General features: G+C 49.2%; 6 protein-coding genes across 6 annotated transcripts; 2 read left to right on the top strand and 4 right to left on the bottom strand.

Moving 5' to 3' along the window:
* Positions 1–704: 704 nt before the first annotated feature.
* On the top strand, positions 705–1,824 carry N7487_010856 (LysM peptidoglycan-binding domain-containing protein; the record flags this gene model as incomplete). Its single annotated transcript, XM_056878586.1, has 2 exons — positions 705–1,076; positions 1,135–1,824. The coding sequence occupies 2 exons, from the start codon at positions 705–707 to the stop codon at positions 1,822–1,824; spliced, it is 1,062 nt and encodes a 353-aa protein (XP_056723905.1).
* A 232-nt stretch (positions 1,825–2,056) lies between these two features.
* N7487_010855 (proteasome regulatory particle lid subunit RPN9) lies at positions 2,057–3,363 on the bottom strand (the record flags this gene model as incomplete). The annotated part of the gene is made up of 3 exons (XM_056878585.1): positions 2,057–2,698; positions 2,773–3,008; positions 3,099–3,363. 3 exons carry the CDS (start codon positions 3,361–3,363, stop codon positions 2,057–2,059), a joined length of 1,143 nt encoding a protein of 380 aa, XP_056723904.1.
* Positions 3,364–4,832: 1,469 nt separating this feature from the next.
* N7487_010854 (uncharacterized protein) lies at positions 4,833–7,036 on the bottom strand (the record flags this gene model as incomplete). Its single annotated transcript, XM_056878584.1, has 6 exons — positions 4,833–5,039; positions 5,121–5,195; positions 5,666–5,751; positions 5,803–5,896; positions 6,124–6,929; positions 6,982–7,036. The coding sequence occupies 6 exons, from the start codon at positions 7,034–7,036 to the stop codon at positions 4,833–4,835; spliced, it is 1,323 nt and encodes a 440-aa protein (XP_056723903.1).
* Positions 7,037–9,404: 2,368 nt separating this feature from the next.
* N7487_010853 (Zn(II)2Cys6 transcription factor) lies at positions 9,405–11,375 on the top strand (the record flags this gene model as incomplete). Its single annotated transcript, XM_056878583.1, has 5 exons — positions 9,405–9,502; positions 9,561–9,641; positions 9,697–10,386; positions 10,442–10,731; positions 10,789–11,375. The coding sequence occupies 5 exons, from the start codon at positions 9,405–9,407 to the stop codon at positions 11,373–11,375; spliced, it is 1,746 nt and encodes a 581-aa protein (XP_056723902.1).
* A 413-nt stretch (positions 11,376–11,788) lies between these two features.
* On the bottom strand, positions 11,789–12,424 carry N7487_010852 (uncharacterized protein; the record flags this gene model as incomplete). Its single annotated transcript, XM_056878582.1, has 1 exon — positions 11,789–12,424. One exon carries the CDS (start codon positions 12,422–12,424, stop codon positions 11,789–11,791), a length of 636 nt encoding a protein of 211 aa, XP_056723901.1.
* A 769-nt stretch (positions 12,425–13,193) lies between these two features.
* On the bottom strand, positions 13,194–17,390 carry N7487_010851 (uncharacterized protein; the record flags this gene model as incomplete). Its single annotated transcript, XM_056878581.1, has 2 exons — positions 13,194–17,202; positions 17,269–17,390. The coding sequence occupies 2 exons, from the start codon at positions 17,388–17,390 to the stop codon at positions 13,194–13,196; spliced, it is 4,131 nt and encodes a 1,376-aa protein (XP_056723900.1).
* Positions 17,391–18,359: the final 969 nt, after the last annotated feature.

Raw genomic sequence — 18,359 nt, 5'->3', positions numbered from 1 at the left:
ACCGAAACAAAGAAACAAAGACAGGGACCAGGGCATTGGATACCACGAACTGACAGCAGGGAGTCCAAACATCACCTGTTAGGATCCAAGCTACGCATACCAATGCATTGCCAATACAGAATGTAGCTTGGTACGTACATATTCTTGCCACTCTTCCTCAAATAGGTACTCTGAATATGTGCCTCTTTTATATGTTTCACTTGCCACGCCGTACATTTCTTCAAAGTAACTCCATTTCTAATTCTTACTCCAGGGCGCAAACATCTATTGCCTCACGATAGCCAATTACGACCAAAGAACATTTAGCATTCGACGCCAGAAGAGCTCAAGGCGAGGTTAAACAAAGACCGCACCAACTTTATACATACCATATCGTCGAGGTCATGCACGGCTGATTCAAACGAACAATGAAAACATCCAGGATGTTCATCTTCCAATGCAACACATTTCCCCGAATCTTTGTTATAGCCCTTGAACAATACTAAGATTTCACATTCATGAGGTGCATCAAGTGCATCAATGTTGAATTGTTCTTGGCCAGTTCTCATGAGTCCTGCCCGAAATCAGAAACAGTGTTCTATCTCTTTCATGCAGTGCCTCTATCTAGTTCCAGTTTCATGTCCACGATTCCCTCTATCAATCTATATAAAGAATGACAGGCCTTGTTTCTCGACAAATGCCTGCATCTCCCAGGTTTACACAGGATGGGTCTCTTTCGAATTGACTTTCTTGCTCTATGGCTTCTCTTACTCCGTCTCACAACAGCCGCCGCCCCAGTTCCAACCAAAGACGGCTACTGTTTCAAATATCTCATCCAAGGATATGATACCTGTACATTGATTGCCAAAGCACACGATATCACCGAAGCCGATATCGAAAGCTTCAATAAAGATACCTGGGCATGGCTCGGATGCAAGCAGCTATACCAGGGTGACTTTATCTGTCTCAGTCCTGGCAAACCTCCAATGCCAATGGCCCTTCCTCATGCTACCTGTGGTCCACAAGTACCTGGAACAACACGTCCACCCAAATGGGCCGATCTTGCCGGAATGAACCCATGTGCTGCGTCTAAATGTGTGAGTAAACCCCAATAGTTAGTCTGTCTTATAGACCCAGTTCCTAATAATCCAACAGTGTGCTTTCTGGGGTCAATGTGGTACCTCCGATCTATATTGTCAAAATTACCGTGCACCTCCTGCTGGTCCTACAGCCACCGTGAAAGGAGCGACAGAAGCCCCGGCATCAAAAGCTACTGGTAATACAAAGGCAACCGGGGCTAAGCAGTCGACTAATACTGGCTCTGGGGCAAAACCTACCTCGAACTCCAATTCTAAATCCACTACTACCACTGTCAAGGCGACGAAAATCACAACAACTACCAAACAATCAACGACCACAAAAGCAAAAACAGCACCTGAACCAACCGTAACATACCCTTGGACAGCACCGTGGGAAATCACACTGTACAGCAATAAAGGCTGCGAGGGTGACTACTACCATCTCGAAGGGTATAACAAAAAATTCCTCGATGGCGAGGGCTGCTTAGCGCTCCATGGAGGTCTGAACAGTAAGTTCACCGATACGGGTGTTACCTGTAAATGGTGGACGGATGATAGTTTCACGTGGAGTAGTTGTGATGCGAGCAAGCTTGAGAAACCGCAGTCGTGGATCGTCAAGGGTGGGTATTGTTCTGCTTTCAGTAAGAAAGATTGTGATTGCTTTGATGGGGTGGCGCAGTATTATAAACCCGAAGGCTGTCATAATCGGACGGGGATTGATACGCCTAATTTTGCGGCTTTGCAGTGTGCGATTAATGGATTCTAAGTGGTGGTATGTGAGAGGGTTTTGTATATATTTCTTTTTGGGGGAATAAGATTGTTCTGGTTTGTTGTTACTAGACTATATGAATGTCCTATTCTTCCTTGGCTTTAGATGACGAGCGAAGTAGATAGAATGCATACTACGAGAATTACAAATATACTAGAATCACGATAACAGACGACACCGTTGTATTCATTATAATAGAACTGATCAGAACACAAGTAGGATAAGATCTCTATGCAGCCCAAACATCCTTACCAGCTCCCTCGATCCAGTGACCGAGCTGATTAACACCAGCATCCCAATCCTTAAGACGGTTTCGCATACCATCGATCTGATTCATATCCAGAACCTTAGGCTGAACCCAGTGGATCTGTGCAACCTGAGCAACCTGGTCAATAGATCCACGCAGCAAACCCAACGACAGAGCCTTCATAACGAGATGCTCGATCTCATCGGGCTGAACCTTAGTCTCGGAAGCGATAGCCTGGAAGGAGAGAGAGCGGTCGTGAGGAGGGCGGTGGAAGACCATCTCCGTAAGTGCGGAGAGAGAAATCTTCTGGTACAGGAATACCCGGTGTGACTCCAACAGCTTGTTCTTGCTGATGTTACCGGCCAGCACGTCATAGGCAGCCAGGTCGCCCCGGTTGAAGGCGAAGAGAAGCTCGCGGAGCCAGTTGTGCGGGGTCTCGGTCAGCGAGTCCAGAATCGGGTGCAGGAGGAGCTCTCCGAAGTTGTAGATCGTCTCTGATACCAGGGCCGCTACGCTGAGGTTGTAGGCACGCGATGCGCGCTCAGTCTCGGTGAGTTCTTCCAGGTCAATGCAGGCGAGGTAGAGGAGGGCGTTTTTGTAGAAGGAGGCGAATTCTTGCTTAGACTGTTGGAGAGAGGAGTTAGTTTCAATTTTAATGGCCGTGTCCAGCTAGAAACACGATCCTAAGAATCACGTACGTGGTAGTAGTCCGCATTCACTTTGTAGAATGAGGCGTGCACAACGGTCTCGACCGAGTCAAACGTGTCTAGCACCCGCTGGCAGGTGGCCAGGTCTGTCTGTGCTCCTTCCAAATCCTTCAGCGACAGCTTGACGTTGGCCACGTCAGCGAGCGCGTAGACATATGCATCCTGTGTATCGGCCGTATCCGTCTTGGTAGCGAGGGATGTGAGGAAAGCAAGTCGTTCTTGGTCATCTGGAGGGGGGTGGTTAGCTTGCATCAACACAACCCAGAGCTCATCATGGTATATTTTGGAGCTTCGGGGCTAGACTATGGACCACCAACCTGTGCATTCTGTTGCTGCCATCAACCCCAGCGACACAAACTTGAGCTGGTTGACCCGGTCGGCGAAACTGAGCACGAATGTCTTAAACAGAGCTAAGCGGTGCGGAGCACTCTCTGGCATGCAGAAGAACTCGACCAACGAGTCTGTAAGCTGATGCCATAGTTTGCGCTCCCAGTAGTCTTCGAAGGTGAGGAAGTAGGGTTGTGTCTCTGGGCTTCCTTGTGCTTGCTGCTCGAGCAAGAAGTCGGGGATCTTGGACTCCATGGTGGAGATGTGGGTGCTATTTAAGTTGAAGGCACTGTTAAAGAACGAGATGCTGAATCAAGAGAGGAAGGTAGGTAAACTCGGACGGAATTGGAGATGTTGATGGTTGATGCGGACTGCAAGAGAGCTGATATGATGTCCTCACATCGGCAGTTTGGGGAGCTCTCGTTCACCGCCCTGGCTTCCACGGTCTTCGATGCTTTGCGGTTTCAACATCAGTTCTCTGCTTGGATTTTGATTATATTTGGTGTTATTTAGCTATGTGGCCATGAATAGAAGCCGATAGATAGTGTGGTATTCAGCATGGTACTTGCGTATATGCTGCTTTGTTGGAAATTTCCCCCACTGTTTGTACTATAACAGATATATATATATACTAGCCAGCGACAGAAGATTTAACATCTTTTTTGCCTACATACCTTGTTCATACCTGGATATACTCCTGTATTTTCTCCATTCAAACCCCTAAGCGGTACTTGTGATTTTCTTTCCCATTTGCTTCATGTTATGGCACATGCACCGGATCAGCGAAGAAAGACTAGTAGTAGCTTTCTCTTCACAATCCTCGAGTCCATAGAATCCTTCGTTCTAAGAAACGAATTGGACAGAGTTTAATTATATCATATAAAGAGAAACATCTAAACAGGTTTGATACGAACGAGAAGACATATAATATGTTACAAAAGAAGCAAATTTGGATACAGAGTGAAAGGCCGCTCGCTTGCCCTGGCTGTCAAACTACAAGTAACGGTCCGACGAAGAGACAGGAGATTGAGCAAGACAAAGGTCCATACTAGATCTAAGAAGTACATCCGATACTTGAACGCGGCGACGGGTCATCATAACTTGGAGGTAGCGGCGATAAACTCTTAGTAAACTAGCTGCGACTTGAGATACTACTGGGAGGGTATAAAGGAGAGTGTCCGCCAGTGCTAGAACAAGAAGAGCAAAGACGACGTACATACATGTATTGACTCGACATATAGCCATTGAATGCATGCTTGGTAGACTGATCTGATGGCTCCCGTGTTTAGCCCTAATTAGATCACTGATTTGGACCACGAACATAATGTTTGTTCTCTCCTCGGGTGAAACTAGCAAGGAATACATAATTCCTAGAGACTTGGTACTAACTTGCATGAATACCTCAAATCCCACATCGAGATGTATTGATGCCGAGCACGAGCAAGTACATATAGGTTGGCTACTAGGTTCCGAGGGATCCAAACTATATGAAAGTGGAGAACTAGGCGGTGCAACTGAATAACTTTGGGAATAATTTGTGTCGTATTGCTCTGGATACTGTAGGACATGCGTAGGACATGCCAAATACACTGAACCGATACTACGATACTAAGACGAAAGTATAAGGAAGCCCCAATGGGAAAAGGTATTTTGTATTTTGTAAAACCCCGACCACACCCCAGATAGGAACATGGAATCATAGATGCTAACGAAAAGCGACACGCTTAAGCGTCATCGACGGTGGTGGTGTGGAGACCCTTGGGGTCCTTGACGTTGACGGCCTGGACGTGGGAGTAGAGACGCTCCTTGGCGTTCTCCTCGTCGTTACGCTTACGGGAGATGCGGACACGGAGACGGAAGGGAACACCCTTGATACCGGCTTCCCAGACCTTCTTGTTCAGCTGGGGGTCGACGCGGACATCCTTGGTGCCCTATTTGATGAGTTGAGCATGTTAGCGAACTGATTCCCCAGTGGGGTCCGGGGAGATAGAGAGCATCGCTCAAAAACTTACCATAGCCTGCTCAGCGAAGGCGCGGATCTCCTTGATAGCCTTAGGAGCACGCTTCTTGAAGCTGACGCCGTGGCACTATAATTCCGGAAAAGAAGTTGCAATCAGTCTTCCGCCCGAATGCCATCTGCTAGAGAAAACTCTGCGCGATGAATGTTTCTGGTCTTTCGGCCATAGTGGACTTCATAAAACTAATTCTTCTTTTGTGTTCCGGGTGCGGATATGTGTGGATGCGAGCGAAGACTTTTTCAAGATCTCCCCTCGGCTGTCTCTATCGCGAAGCAGACAAAAGACAAAAGTGCCATGTCCTACCTGCAGATTTCTCCACAGGTCATGGTGAGGATGGTAGTGTGACATAGAAGGGGATTGGTTTCCCATTCCACCCTCGAACGCACACACACACCAACCCACACCACACACATTCTTTTCCGTCACAAATTCCATTTTACAGGAAAAGTTTCTTGTTCTCTGTCCATTATATGCCTCCAGAACTGAATCGTATTCGAATCGTCGCAGGTAGACTGGGAAAGGGTTTATGTTCAACATACTCGCTTGTGCAGGTTGATGGTGTACTCGCGAGACACCACATCGGCGATAGCCGAGCGCTTGTTGCCGGTCTTGACGTTGGACATCTCTGCGGAGAAGGTTAGAGAGGTATTTCAGAGTGATAATTGAGGAAACTGACTGAAGGGGTGGTCGACGGTGGGCGGAAGTGATCGATTGTCAGAAGGAGAATTCGCGGTCGATTTTCGTGTGAAATTCAGTGTGGTCTCGCTTGCCTGTGCGGGGCCTGATTGGGCGGAGTGGAGCAGTGTTACGGCCAATGATATTTTAGATGTGGATATCGATGCCTCAGGCAATAATGACCTTATTCAACTATCAAAATTCATACTATGTAGTTACTTCTAATTCTGAAATATTCAGGCGGTTTGAGCTATAATCTCTAGATAAATTTGATATAGCTTCTAAATAGACATCCCCCACATTACTTCTGGCCTGCGCTCACATCGGGGTAAAGGTCAAATCGTCGCTGGGTGGAGATAGGAATTCCACTGCGGATGTTCGCAATCGAATCATTATCCAAGTCGGCGTAAATAATAGTCTCCTTCTCTTCAGCCTCAGAGAGAATTTTTGCACTGGGGTCTGCGACCAAGCTGTGACCATAGGCATGGTAGGCGGCATCTAGATCACGCGCCGGGCTGCAGAGCGCCACGTATGACTGGTTATCAACAGCTCTGGCACGGGCAAGGAGCGACCAATGCAGAGGACCGGTGGTAGTGTTGAAGGCTCCCGGGTAGACGAGGAGGAAAGCACCCTGGCGGGCAGCGATCATCGCTGCCTCTGGGAAACGAATATCGTAGCAGATGGCCAGAGCGACCTTTCCATACTCGGGGAGATCAATGACTGTCAGCTGGTTGCCAGGTGAAAGTACATCGCTCTCCTTGAATTGAATCTTGCCCGGGATGTCGATGTCAAACAGATGCGTCTTGCGATGAGTGCCGATCAAGGCGCCTGTCGGCGAGAAGACCAGCGAGGTATTGTAGTATTTCTTGGTGGATGGCTCCAGCTCGGGAATACTTCCGCCGATAAGGTATGCATTTGCTTCCACGGCGATGGCTGACAGGGCGTGGAAAGAGGGCGATTGTTCAGCCGTAGGAGGAGAGGGAAGGAGGGTCTCGGCGTATTTGGGGAAGAAATTAGTGCCGTAGGGCGAGTTGAAGCACTCGGGAAGGACAATCAATCCTGCGCCAGCCTTTGCAGCTTCAAGGACTTTGCTCCGTGCATGAGAGAGGTTGACGGCCTTGTCCGCCCCTAGATGGTTCGGTTAGCTGGGAAAGAAATGGGCAGGTATCTGGATTCAAACCTGATGCGAGCTGGACAAGGGCTAATTTAAGGGGCTTTTTCAAGAAGGTAGCCATGGTTGGGAATGTGAAGAAGAGATGAGGGGGAGACTGGAATGATATCGGAGCGGTTGCGAATTGCGGGGACGGCCATTTCGCCGATAAGCAGATCCCGACATTACTCGCTCAAATTGTTCATACTTGACGTCTATCTTGACTAAATTCTACTTGGTTCTAAGTAATTCCGTATAGATACACATGCGATTTTTATTCTGGCTCTAAATAGGGGCAATTTCTCCTCGATTGGAGATTGGGAGATGGCGTTGTAGCTACATACTCTTAAAGATGCTTCCACCAAGCGGTATTTTCGGCCTCTTTCTATATATAATCCTATATATCCTAGATGATAACCATAAGACTACTAGTAGTTAGAATACAATTGCATTCCTATCCGCTATCAAACGAGTAAACTCATAGTTCCAATGTCCCATAACTACGAGCTGCAATAATACCGAGATACCAAAGCCCAAGCAGAACGGTGCAACCAAGTTCCCATGGAGAGGATCGCGTGAATTGCCTTCATCATCCAATATCCGGGTCGTTATGAGCGCTTGTCTGGACCATGTATCTTGCGCGATGCTGTGTCATGTACCAGTCCACCTGACTCTATTCGGATAAGGTGGTCGGCCTTATCGAAGCCAAGCATCCACCGGTGCGTTTACCGTCTTTTCAAGTCATCGGAAGGGATATCATAGGGCTTAAGTGTCTTGAAGTTCTCAACAGTGGTCGGAAGCTCTCTATTTTATGCTGCACTCGGAATCTGGTTGTTCACATCGCTGTTCCCCATTTCCCGCCAGCTCTCACATCTTCAGTTGCTCGAGGCAACAATTGTAGGACCTGCATTGCAGTGACAGCAAATTCCCATCTGTCCTCTTTTGTCTTAATTCTCTTTGTGTTTCATCTCCGCCATCTGTCTTTTGTGCTTCTCCAGCCATTACCGAAGCTCTTCGTCATTGGGGATTGTAGTTGGGTGGTGAAAGGCTCCGATTGGTTCCGGCATTGCTCCTGGCGACAAATATGCCTGATAAGGCACGAATTCTACAAAGGTCCGAGAAGCCTCACCGATGTGCTTGAGTCACCGGCCGCCAGTCTTCACCGGATGCAGCCCACTGGTCGAGCTGGTCGAGCTGCTGGAGGTGGGCGAGGAAGGGGAGGGGCAGGTCGTCAGGGACTCGCGCCTAGCAAGATCTTGCCTGGTCCTGATCCGGTATACCATGTCTAAAGAAATGATCCCATGGGAACTCGAGTTAGGAACATGCGCTTGTCGGCTTATGGCCTGGTTAATAGCTGGTTAAGCGCACATTTTTCGCTATGGACCCATTGCACGTCGACCTTGATTGGTGTTTGTTTGTCGTTTGGAAATGACTGCCTGACGCTGGACAAGTCAGGAAGCACTTTCTGTGGAGACGTCTGCAACCATCATGATATGTGGAGGTCGTTCACAAATTTGCCTTTCTTTTTCATGTGTTCCGTGGTTGTAAAGGGATTCGTCCATATTGACTTGTAGAAGCCATCGGCGATATTCTGGGGGTTTCAGGTGTGTTCACCGATTTTGAAGTCTCTCCACGTTGTGGTGACCGATCCTTGCTCCTCCGCTCTAGTTCCTCCGCTCAGGCTCTCGTCATGGGGGATTGGTAGGAATGGATGGCCAAGCCAATTGGAAATAATTCAAGAGAGAAACTAGGATTTTCATAGTATTATACTATGTTGTAAAGAGGAAGACACAAAGTCTAGGATAGGGAAAACGGGTGCTGAGGTAACTGGGTAGGAGAGGAAGGAAGGATTTATTTGTTACGCAAATTTACGTTCACCCGCAGACTTCTAGATCCTTCATTAGAGACATTATATTAATACATGTAGTCTGTAGTACCCCCATTTAGGGTGGATTTATCTAAGAGATACTATGACTATGTACTACTATATACCTGTGGTCCAGGATGGAAGCTTCATCAGTGTTGTCTTCCGAAATAACATTCAAGCCAATCATATTAGTTTCCCGTTTTTCTGTTCTTTTTCGTGGACATCCAAGGTGCCTCATATGTAGTGAAGTGACGAGATGTGCGAAGTTATGGTAAGGCGTGGTTCTCTATACATATCCAACTTGCCAGTTACTAAGAAAAAATTGCACCATACTACTGCGTATTATCCTTATTGAAAGAATTAACAGTGATATACCCATAATTATCTTCGGATATAAAAAGGAGGCTTATATAGTGGTGAGGCCCACACTGACATTGTTCTACCAATAGAAATACGAACTACTGAGGAGTTCCCGCTTCTTAATTTCTTCCCATTCGGACACATCTCGAGTGCCCAGCATTTAACTGCTCCTGCATCTCGCTAACCCGATCCGATTCACAGCCTCATTTGTGTATGATAAGACATTATGGAGGACGGAGTCGGGACCCGCCACCCTAAAGCATGCCTAACCTGTGCCAAGGCTAAAGTACGATGTTTCCCGGAAACAGATGGTCCTTGTAAACGGTGAGTATACAACAAATAGTTGATTTCATACATAAAACCCATATTGACTTTTGGCTAGTTGTCGTCGCCTGGGAAAAGAATGTGGAGCTCAACTACCCGGAGCCCATCGCCGTGAAAAGAAATCAGCCGCAAGTGGCTCGTAAGTGTTCACCAATTATCAAACCTCCCTAAGAGACCCCTAACGCTCTAGCTAGAGATGTTGCTGCGCTTGAGGCTAAATTAGACCGCATGGTTGCCATGCTGGCTGCCTCAGAACAAAATGTCAGAGAACGAGTAGAAAGTGGCCCAGCAAGGAAATCATTATCTACTTTTGAACACAACATCGATGAAGCCGAAGGCGAGCTGTTCATGAAAGTGTTCTTCGAGAAAATATTCCCGCTCTTTCCATTCCTCGTGATCCCCCCGCATGTCACCGCTGAAGAACTGCGCCGGGAGAAACCATTCCTCTATCTGAATATTTCAATGGTCGCATGCCAAAACGCTCTACGCCAGCGAGAAATTGTGGATGCAGTACAAGAACATGTCGCCGAGCACATTGTAATGAGGGGAGAACGTAGCCTGGATCTGCTCCAGGGTCTTCTCCTCAATGTGGCTTGGTTCATTGTAGTCAGTCGTTTCCCGCGACATGGTGATTATCCCCCCAATGTGCCCAAAGTCGAAGAGCCTCATCATATTATTCGAAGCACTGCCCAGCTCGATACAAATGTGCACTTACTCGTGGCGCAATCCTTGAGCTTGGGCCTGAATCAAGAGATGGCTTACCAAAAAAGCCTGAACTATCCCTTGACTTATTTGAAGGATACTATAACTGAGGACCATCATAATCCGGTCCGCACACTGGAAGAGAGACGCACCTACCTTGGATGTTATTATCTAATCACCATGTATGTTGTCCACTCTGACCCCTGGTCTTGCTGGATATAAGCTAACTTTTCAAAGGCTCTCGACATGTGTGAAAGACTTGGGGTCGATTATTCGCTTTACAAGATACACAGACGAATGCTGCAACGTTCTAGATCAGATCGCTGAATATCCCACAGATGCCTCTGCGGTACAGTTAATCCGAGCGATGAATGTCGCAGATAAGATTCACCACACACTATACCACACCGAGCTCTTTTCTTCGTCCGTTTCATCAGCACCTCCGCCTCTTGGGCTAAGCATACGATGGCTTGAGGCTGAGATTAAGCAACTCAAAGCTCACATATCGAGCGAGTCACCATACTCTGGTTAGTTATGCCCTCGTCTCTGCGCACAATTTAACAATGATCTAACAACAACGACAGCCATTTTACAGCTTCATTACACAACACTCGAGATACATCTTTATCGAATTGCCCTCAACACTGACGTCTCCAAATCCAACTACGGTGATCACCCTCTCATGCAACTGGATCTCCTTTTCCGCTGCCTGGAAGCGACAACCTCCTTTTTCCAAACAATCCTCTCGCTCCCCTCCGACCTGTTCCCTTTCTTCCCTTTCACCATGACGTGTCAATTCGCAAAAGCAATCGTCGCTCTCTCCCAACTTTCTCTTTATGATCACCCCGGATGGGACCGAGCATACGTGGAAAGTATAATAGACTTCGACCAGACTGTCGATGGCATAGCCTCCAAGATGGAAGTACAACTTCCACTTTTCGAACAGGCTCTTGCAGATAACAAGTTGACTGAAGTGCCGGAGGTATTTGGAAGGATGAAGAATCGCGCGCAAATGATTAAAAAGATGCATCGGCGGAGAAAAGATGCACTCGAACAAAAGTCCTTGTCTACCACTATCGCCCCGATGCACTACGATTTCATGATGGATTCTCCCCTCGATCTGCTGTTTCCTTTTGGTGAAGTTCCACCGATGTATACGCAATACATGTAATTGATAGTCGGCTATGTCTAGGCCTGTAGCGAACTAAATGGAGTCCATCGCCGAGATTCGGCGATCTCGAACTGCTTGTATATACTGAAATGTAATAATGATCTATTTCCAGTTTATAACTATAAGATTACTAGAAGTAACCGATTTCAAGGTGAATAATGTGGAGAGAACCCAGCTCTGGGTCTCGGCAAGAGTGTGGGTCGTGCAGATCGGCGATGCGGCTCAAAACTCATTTTTCCTCGTCGGGTAATGGTGCCACGCGCTGCGCAGCGAGTGGGTATGCGCATTTCCGAAAGAGGGATTTGGCTTAGACGAGTCGTATTTCTCACTATTCATCGAGACTCGAACCTGTCTCTCCAAAAGCCGAGTATAATCCAACTTTCTCAAGGTATAAATAGAGAATGAAATCAAAATTACAGCACCATAACCCCGACCATAGCAGCCATCACGGCCATGACACCGGCCATGTTGGAGGCGGGGGTAGCAGCAGCATTGAAAGTGGATGAGCTAGTCGCGGCAGCAGAAGTAGAAGTAGCGTTACCAGTGTTCGAGGTGGACGAGCTGGAAACCTTCAAAGAAGAAGCGACGGAAGTAAGACCAGAGGGCGCATCGGTGATCATGCTATCAGCAGTCTGAGTGCCGGACGGGGACAAAGAAGAAGAAAAAGAAGACGCGGAAGACGAGTCCGATGCCTCAGAAGTCTGTGTTGCAGAAGCGAGCACAATATCAGTGGCCGACGACGCAGTCGAAGCCACGGTGCTTGTAGAGGCAGCTTGTTTGCCATTGGGTCCCCAGCCCTCCAGGTAGTCGGGAGTAAGCGTTGCGGTTCCGGAGTATTGGGGACAACCCGGTTGAGTGGTCTTTGGGGGAGCTCGGCCGCCGCCACAGTCAAGGATTGAGCAGATCTCGCCGCTGTCTGGGACGTACCAGAGGTAGCTGGCGTAGTAGTGGTCGAATATGACTTCCGAGGAAACGCAGCCTTCCAAGTCGGTGCGGGCTGTAGCGAGGCTGGCGAGGCCTAGGAGGAAAGAAAGAGCGACAGGTTTCATTTTTGGTTCTGAAAGAGTGACTGGGGTAAATTTAACGAGTGAACAGCTAAGAAGGAGAATAAAAATAAAAGGAGAACTGGAGAGTCCAAAGGGAAAGTTATTTGTTGAGGCGGGAATTAGTCCAACCCTATTTAGGCGCTACGGGAGTCTCGGCCCTCCAAAATCAGCCTCAGGGTCTACGGGTCTTTGTTAGTTGGATTAATTAGATTAATTGGATTGATGGGATTCACTTGGCATTACTAGATTCAAAGTAAGAAAAGATCAATTTTTATTCATTTTTCACAGAAATACAATGTAGACCCCATTATCTTCACAAAAAAAAAAAAAAAGGAATATCCGACTTTGAGCCCATAGTGCCCAAGGAGACACTCAAACTGGGGCCCGACTGAGCTCAAAAGACAGGAGACCGATGCAACCGGGAAGCTGGCCCACTGCATGAAGCCGGGCCAGCTTTGTCCTGTCTAGAGCCCGTGGTGCCCAGGGAGATGCTCAACCGGGCCCTAACAGGGTTCAAAAGAAAAAGGGACCGACACCATCGGATTTGAAGCTGGCCCACTGCGTGAGGCCGGGCCATCTTTGTCCAGGAGAGTGCGGGTCGATGCGCAAAAAAAACAACAACAAAAAAAAAGAAGCAAGAGGCCAGAAAGAAACCGAATCACAAAGGCAGAAAACGCATATGCAAACCTTGGCCATGCGATTGGACATAAACATACACTCCCGAAAGGGAGGACAAAGATGGAGAAGATATGGAGAAGAGATAGAGAGATATCTAATTCTTGATATCGTTGACGAGCTGGTGGAACTCACGCAGTCTCTCACCCTTCACTCGAACGGCCCAATGTGTGAGAGTCCCAGTCTCGTTGGGCACCAGGAATTGAACACTGTTAGTGGTGAGCTTGTAGTCGAACTCTTTCTTCAGGAGAATGTTCAAAGTGACATTTCCACTCGGTTCGGCACGGGCGACAATCCGCGCACGTCCAGTGACAGGGTGCTTCAGAACGCGAACGGGACCGGTTCCTTTGGCCACCCACTTATCCTCAAGTTTGAAAACTCGGGATTTGTCTTCAAACATAACAGTTTCCTCTTCTTCGCCGCCGTTGCCCTTGGTCAGATCGAAAATTTCACCGGGTTCACCCTCCTCATCTTCAGTGGCAGTGGAGGGAGCGGACATCACGGGCTGTGCGGAGGAATTGATCGAAGGAGCCAGCGGTGTAGTGGACACTCGTCCAAACATACTGGCGCCCACAGAAGGAGGGGGAGGCGACGACTTCGTCTGCTTTGCGGAGGAATCTTCATGGTTGTTACTTTCATCCACAGAGGCCTTGCGTTTCGGCGAGGTCGGCTTGGGTGCACCGAAAATGTTCTGCGGGGCCGGGTTGGGTCCGCCGAAAATGTTCTGCGAGGACTTCGGCTTCTTTGCGGGTGAATCATCGTCGTCGTCACTTTCATCTGCCGAGGCCTTGCGTTTTGGCGAGGTCGGCTTGAGGCCGCCAAAAATGTTCTGCGAGGCTGGGACCGGCTTACTGGAGGTTCCGAAAACCGAGGAGTTGATAGAGGAGCTAGGAGCGCTTGCACCGAAGAGAGAAGGTGGGCCTCCAGGCTTGCCACCAAAGAGTGCGGCATCCGCTGGCGAACGCGTGGCTGTTCCGACGAGAGTAGAGAATTCAGACGACTGGGGAGATGATGATTTAGGGAACCCGGGTTGGAAATTCGAGGAAGACACAGAGGGAGTGCCGTTCGCTTTAGTAGATGCGGTCGAGGGAGAAACAAAAGGTGGGAAGATATTAGGGGTGGAATTAACAGTACCCGCGGAGTCGTCCTGTGCAGGAGTGGCAGGGGTGGCAGATGTTGCAGGCTCCTTAACGTTCTGTGGAGCAGTGTCATCATCAACGAACTTGAAACCCTCGCCGGGGACAAAAACGGCACGCTTTTTAGCTGCAGCTTCAATTTCCGCGCGCTTAGCGCGTTGGCGTTCCTCATCTTTGCGCTCCCACTCCGCCTCGTCCTCCTCATCAGAGTCAAACTCTTCAGCCTTTCTCTTGGCCTTTGCATCGGCTATAGTGCTGTCCGACTTTGACTTGAACTGAGCCATAAAATTGGCGCCAGTAGCCGGGGCACCAAAGCTAGGAATTTTAAAAGCAGGGGCGGCAGCTGAAGTGGCAGCTGAAGTGGCAGCATCACCAAACTTGGGAATTTGGAAAGCAGGGGGGGCGGCTGAAGTAGCGGCATCACCAAATTTGGGCATTTGGAAAGCAGGGGCAGTAGTCGAAGTGGCCGCACCACCGAACTTAGGAGCTTCAACGGCAGAAGGGGGTGCAGGAGTAGCGGCAGGGCTAGCAGTGGAAGGAGAAGGCTCGGCCCGGGCGACAGGAGCAGTAGCAACAGGAGCCGCAGCCGGAGACGAGAGACCAGCAGAAGCAGTTGCCGGGGCAGGAGCCGGAGCGGAGAAGGATTGGGCGAACTTAGAGGAAGTAGTAGATCCACCAGAGGGCTTGGTAGAAGGCTCTGGGCGTCTATTATCAACAGCAGGAGGGACGAAGGTCGGAGGGGTCGCGTTACCATCTGCCGCTTCCTCGGCGGCATCGCGTTCGTTGATGGCAGCGCGTTTGGCCTCTTCTTCGGGGTTAATCGACCCAATGGGGACACCAAGCTCACGGCGAAGCTCGGCGTAAAGAATAATGACTTCGTCAATATCATCTGTCATGGGGTCGCATTTAGCGATCTCGCGCTTGAACGACTCAGTCAAGACGCCAATCTTCATGAGCAAATTGGCCCGGTCTCGAAGCTGATCCCGATTTTTCTCAGGGAAAAGACGTTTGAGCGGCATTTCGTCAAAATCTTCAGTTGATAGAGGATATTCAATTGATACAGGATGATCAGGTCGAGGGAAAAGACTGTCAGGGTTTGAAGCAGTGAAAGTATTGGAAACAGTAGAATTTGAGGATGAAGAGGGGAGAGAAGAGGAAGAGGGGATTTTATGGTCGCGTGGAGACTGCGCGAACGACACATGAGGTGTCGCAGGTTTCGTCGCGCCTTCCGTTGGAGGTTCACTCGACACCTTAGGCTCAGCGGTGAATGGGCTAGTCAATGAGCCGTTGAGACCTGGGATGTTATTGTCTTTATTGTTGTCAGCTGCTGTACTTGCACCAAAGAGAGAAGTGCTCGGTGCCTGGGGCGTTGCAGCCTGCTCTGTCGGCTTTGGCGCAAATGGGTTGCTAAACGCGTTTTGCCCTGACAGGTTCGCGAATGGATTGCTGGGTGTCGGCTGGGTTGCCTTTTCTTCTCCAAGCTTCGACGGTGCAGGGGACGGTGCGGGGGACGCTCCGAACATTGAGCCAAATGGCGAGACCTTTGCAGGTAAAGGAGTCTGCTCTTCACTTGTCACCTTCGGTGCAAAAACACTACTCGCCGGTAATTGTTCCTTCTCGGCCACAGGTGTTCCAAACATGGGCTTGAACGGCTTGTCCTCAGATGGCTTTGCAGGCGTACTCTCGGCAACTGGCTTTGGCGAGAACATATTGCCAAATGCCGGCGAAGCAGTCTGTTCTTTTGCAGCGTCCGAAACTTTCGATACCGCGGGTGTACCAAACAGGGACTTGAACGGCTGGTCCGCTGCAGGCGTTGCAGCAGTGCCCTCGGCAACTGGCTTTGGCGAGAACATATTGCCAAATGCCGGCGTAGCCGCCTGCTCTTTTCCAGCCTCCAACCCCTTTGATGCTGCAGGTGTACCAAACATGGACTTGAACGGTTGTTCTTCGGAAGTCTTTACAGAGCTTTCGGTCCCAGTAACCTTTGGCGCTGACAGGTTCGCAAATGGATTACTCGCCTTTGGTTCTTCTGCCGCTGGTTTGGGCGCAAATAGATTGGTAGCAGGGCCCGAGGGCTGAGAACTGGGGGTCGACCCGAAAAGAGCACCAAAAGGCTTCGCTGCCTCTGCAGGCTTCGCAGGGGTTTGCTCCGCTGCCGTTGTCTTTGGGGCAAACAAGTTAGTGCTGCTGGTTGGAGCCTGCCCTGACAGGTTCGCAAATGGATTGCTGGCTGTTGGCTTCTCTGCATCCACAGGCTTCGAAGCGGCGGGCGTTGATCCGAAAAGTGGTTTGAAGGGCTGGGTCTCTGCAGGTTTATCGGCTGGTTTCTCAGCCGTGACTGTCTTTGGTGCAAATGGATTGCTGGACGCATTCTCTCCTGAAAGGTTCGAGAATGGATTACCAAGTGCCGACGGACCTGCGGGTAGCTTCGGTGAAAACATGGAACCTCCCTTGGGCTTGGTATCGGGCGAAGTTTGCATGCTGTCATCGGCAGGCGAAGTAATATGTGCTGCAGACTGCCCAAATAGGACGGGTTTTGCTGGAGTGCTTGTGTTTTGCTGTGCCCCGAATCCACCGAACGATGGAGTGGACTGATTTCCGGCATTGAATCCCCCAAAGCTAAAACCATTGGTACTTGACTGTGTATTTCCGCCAAATGATGTGTTTACAGCAAAAGGATTGCTCGGCGGTGCAGATCCAAATGTGGTAGGTCCCGCGCCGAAGCTGAATGACGCCTGACCACCCGCCTGGCCGTTAGTGCCCGACGAGAATATTCCACCCTGGCTGGGCCCCGAGCTTGCCCCGGGGAAGCTCTGGCTTTGAGTCTGGCCAAATGTGAACCCGGTCGACTGGGTAGGTGCTGGTGCCGCGGCCGGGGCCACGGATGCGAAAGGGTTAAATGAAGCTGCACCAGGTGCACCTCCGCCGGTTGTGGGAGTTGGAGCCCGGCGTTTGCGGACATCCTTGATCCTAAAGGTTTCAAAGAGATCTTCGGTCAGTTTGTGGTCATCCACAGGTATTTCATTTATCACTCACTTTCTGCTGGCTAACTGGGCCGCTGTCGCCCGGTGGGGTTTATCATCCGGAGTGCTAGCCATACCGAATATACCCTCGTCTTCTTTGGACCCTTGAGGGCCTTGAGCTCCACGTTTCAACATATTGCGCGTATGAAGACCACCGTTGGTTGTATGCTTAGGAAGCTCGAATTTCGCGAACTGCCTCTTATCCTTCGGAATCTATGTGACCCGGTTTAAAGCGCTAAATCAAGCACGATGCAATACTCGGCCTCGGTGTGATGCCGTGATGACTTTCTTCACTTGCGGCAATCGAAGGAGTGAGCTTTCTGTGCGGTAAGGCTCTCCGACTCCGCACCGACTCGAAAAAGCAAGAGGTTTGATGATGATTACCCTCCACTTAAAGATTGTTTATGGTGGAGAGAGCAAAACCCAATTTGTCTCTAACGTCTTTGATGTGGTTGTCCGTTGGTATTCGCGGTTCCGTGACACGTTCGCGATCCGCCGCGCAGGAAATTATCAGCACAACGAAGGAGCTTTCGAGTTGAGGGAAATGAGATCGAAGACAGACCCAGGGCGTATTACTGTCCCCGATGATATTTGTCTTCGAATTTCGATATGTCCCACGACGCAATGAAGGGAGGCACGACTATTATTTTTTTTTTTGCAGGAAGCATCCAAGGCGGAAAAGATTCAGTCACGTGAGATGTCTTGGCAGCCAAAGGTCTATGCTCGGGACTTTACAAGCTATTGTTTTACCCGCATTGGACAAAGGGGGATGTGATATGATTATCACAATTTTTTGGGATGAAATTCGCTTGCCTTCAAACAAATGAAGCAAAAGAGAAAGGGAAATGTTTCTATCCTCAAGTAAAAGCCCTTGCTCACTTCATGATGTCGACGACGTCGAGAAGCGTTGAGAACCGGAAGAAAAATCCGCTTCAGCAACACCACAAAGGACACTAGAGCCCGAAAAGAATACAAGTAATACTCTTGTGTGAAGCAAAGTCTGCATCTATACGCTTAACTGTTTTGATCGGTGTGATTAAGTGCCTACTGAGGTGCCGAACTGCCAAGCCTTCCCTTTGAAGGGCAAATATATAATTGTTGAGC

The sequence above is a fragment of the Penicillium crustosum genome (assembly GCF_028827405.1).
Source record: "Penicillium crustosum strain IBT 35664 chromosome Unknown utg000005l_segment0_segment0, whole genome shotgun sequence".
Classification (NCBI taxonomy): domain Eukaryota; kingdom Fungi; phylum Ascomycota; class Eurotiomycetes; order Eurotiales; family Aspergillaceae; genus Penicillium; species Penicillium crustosum.
This window is presented reverse-complemented; position numbering and strand designations above follow the sequence as displayed.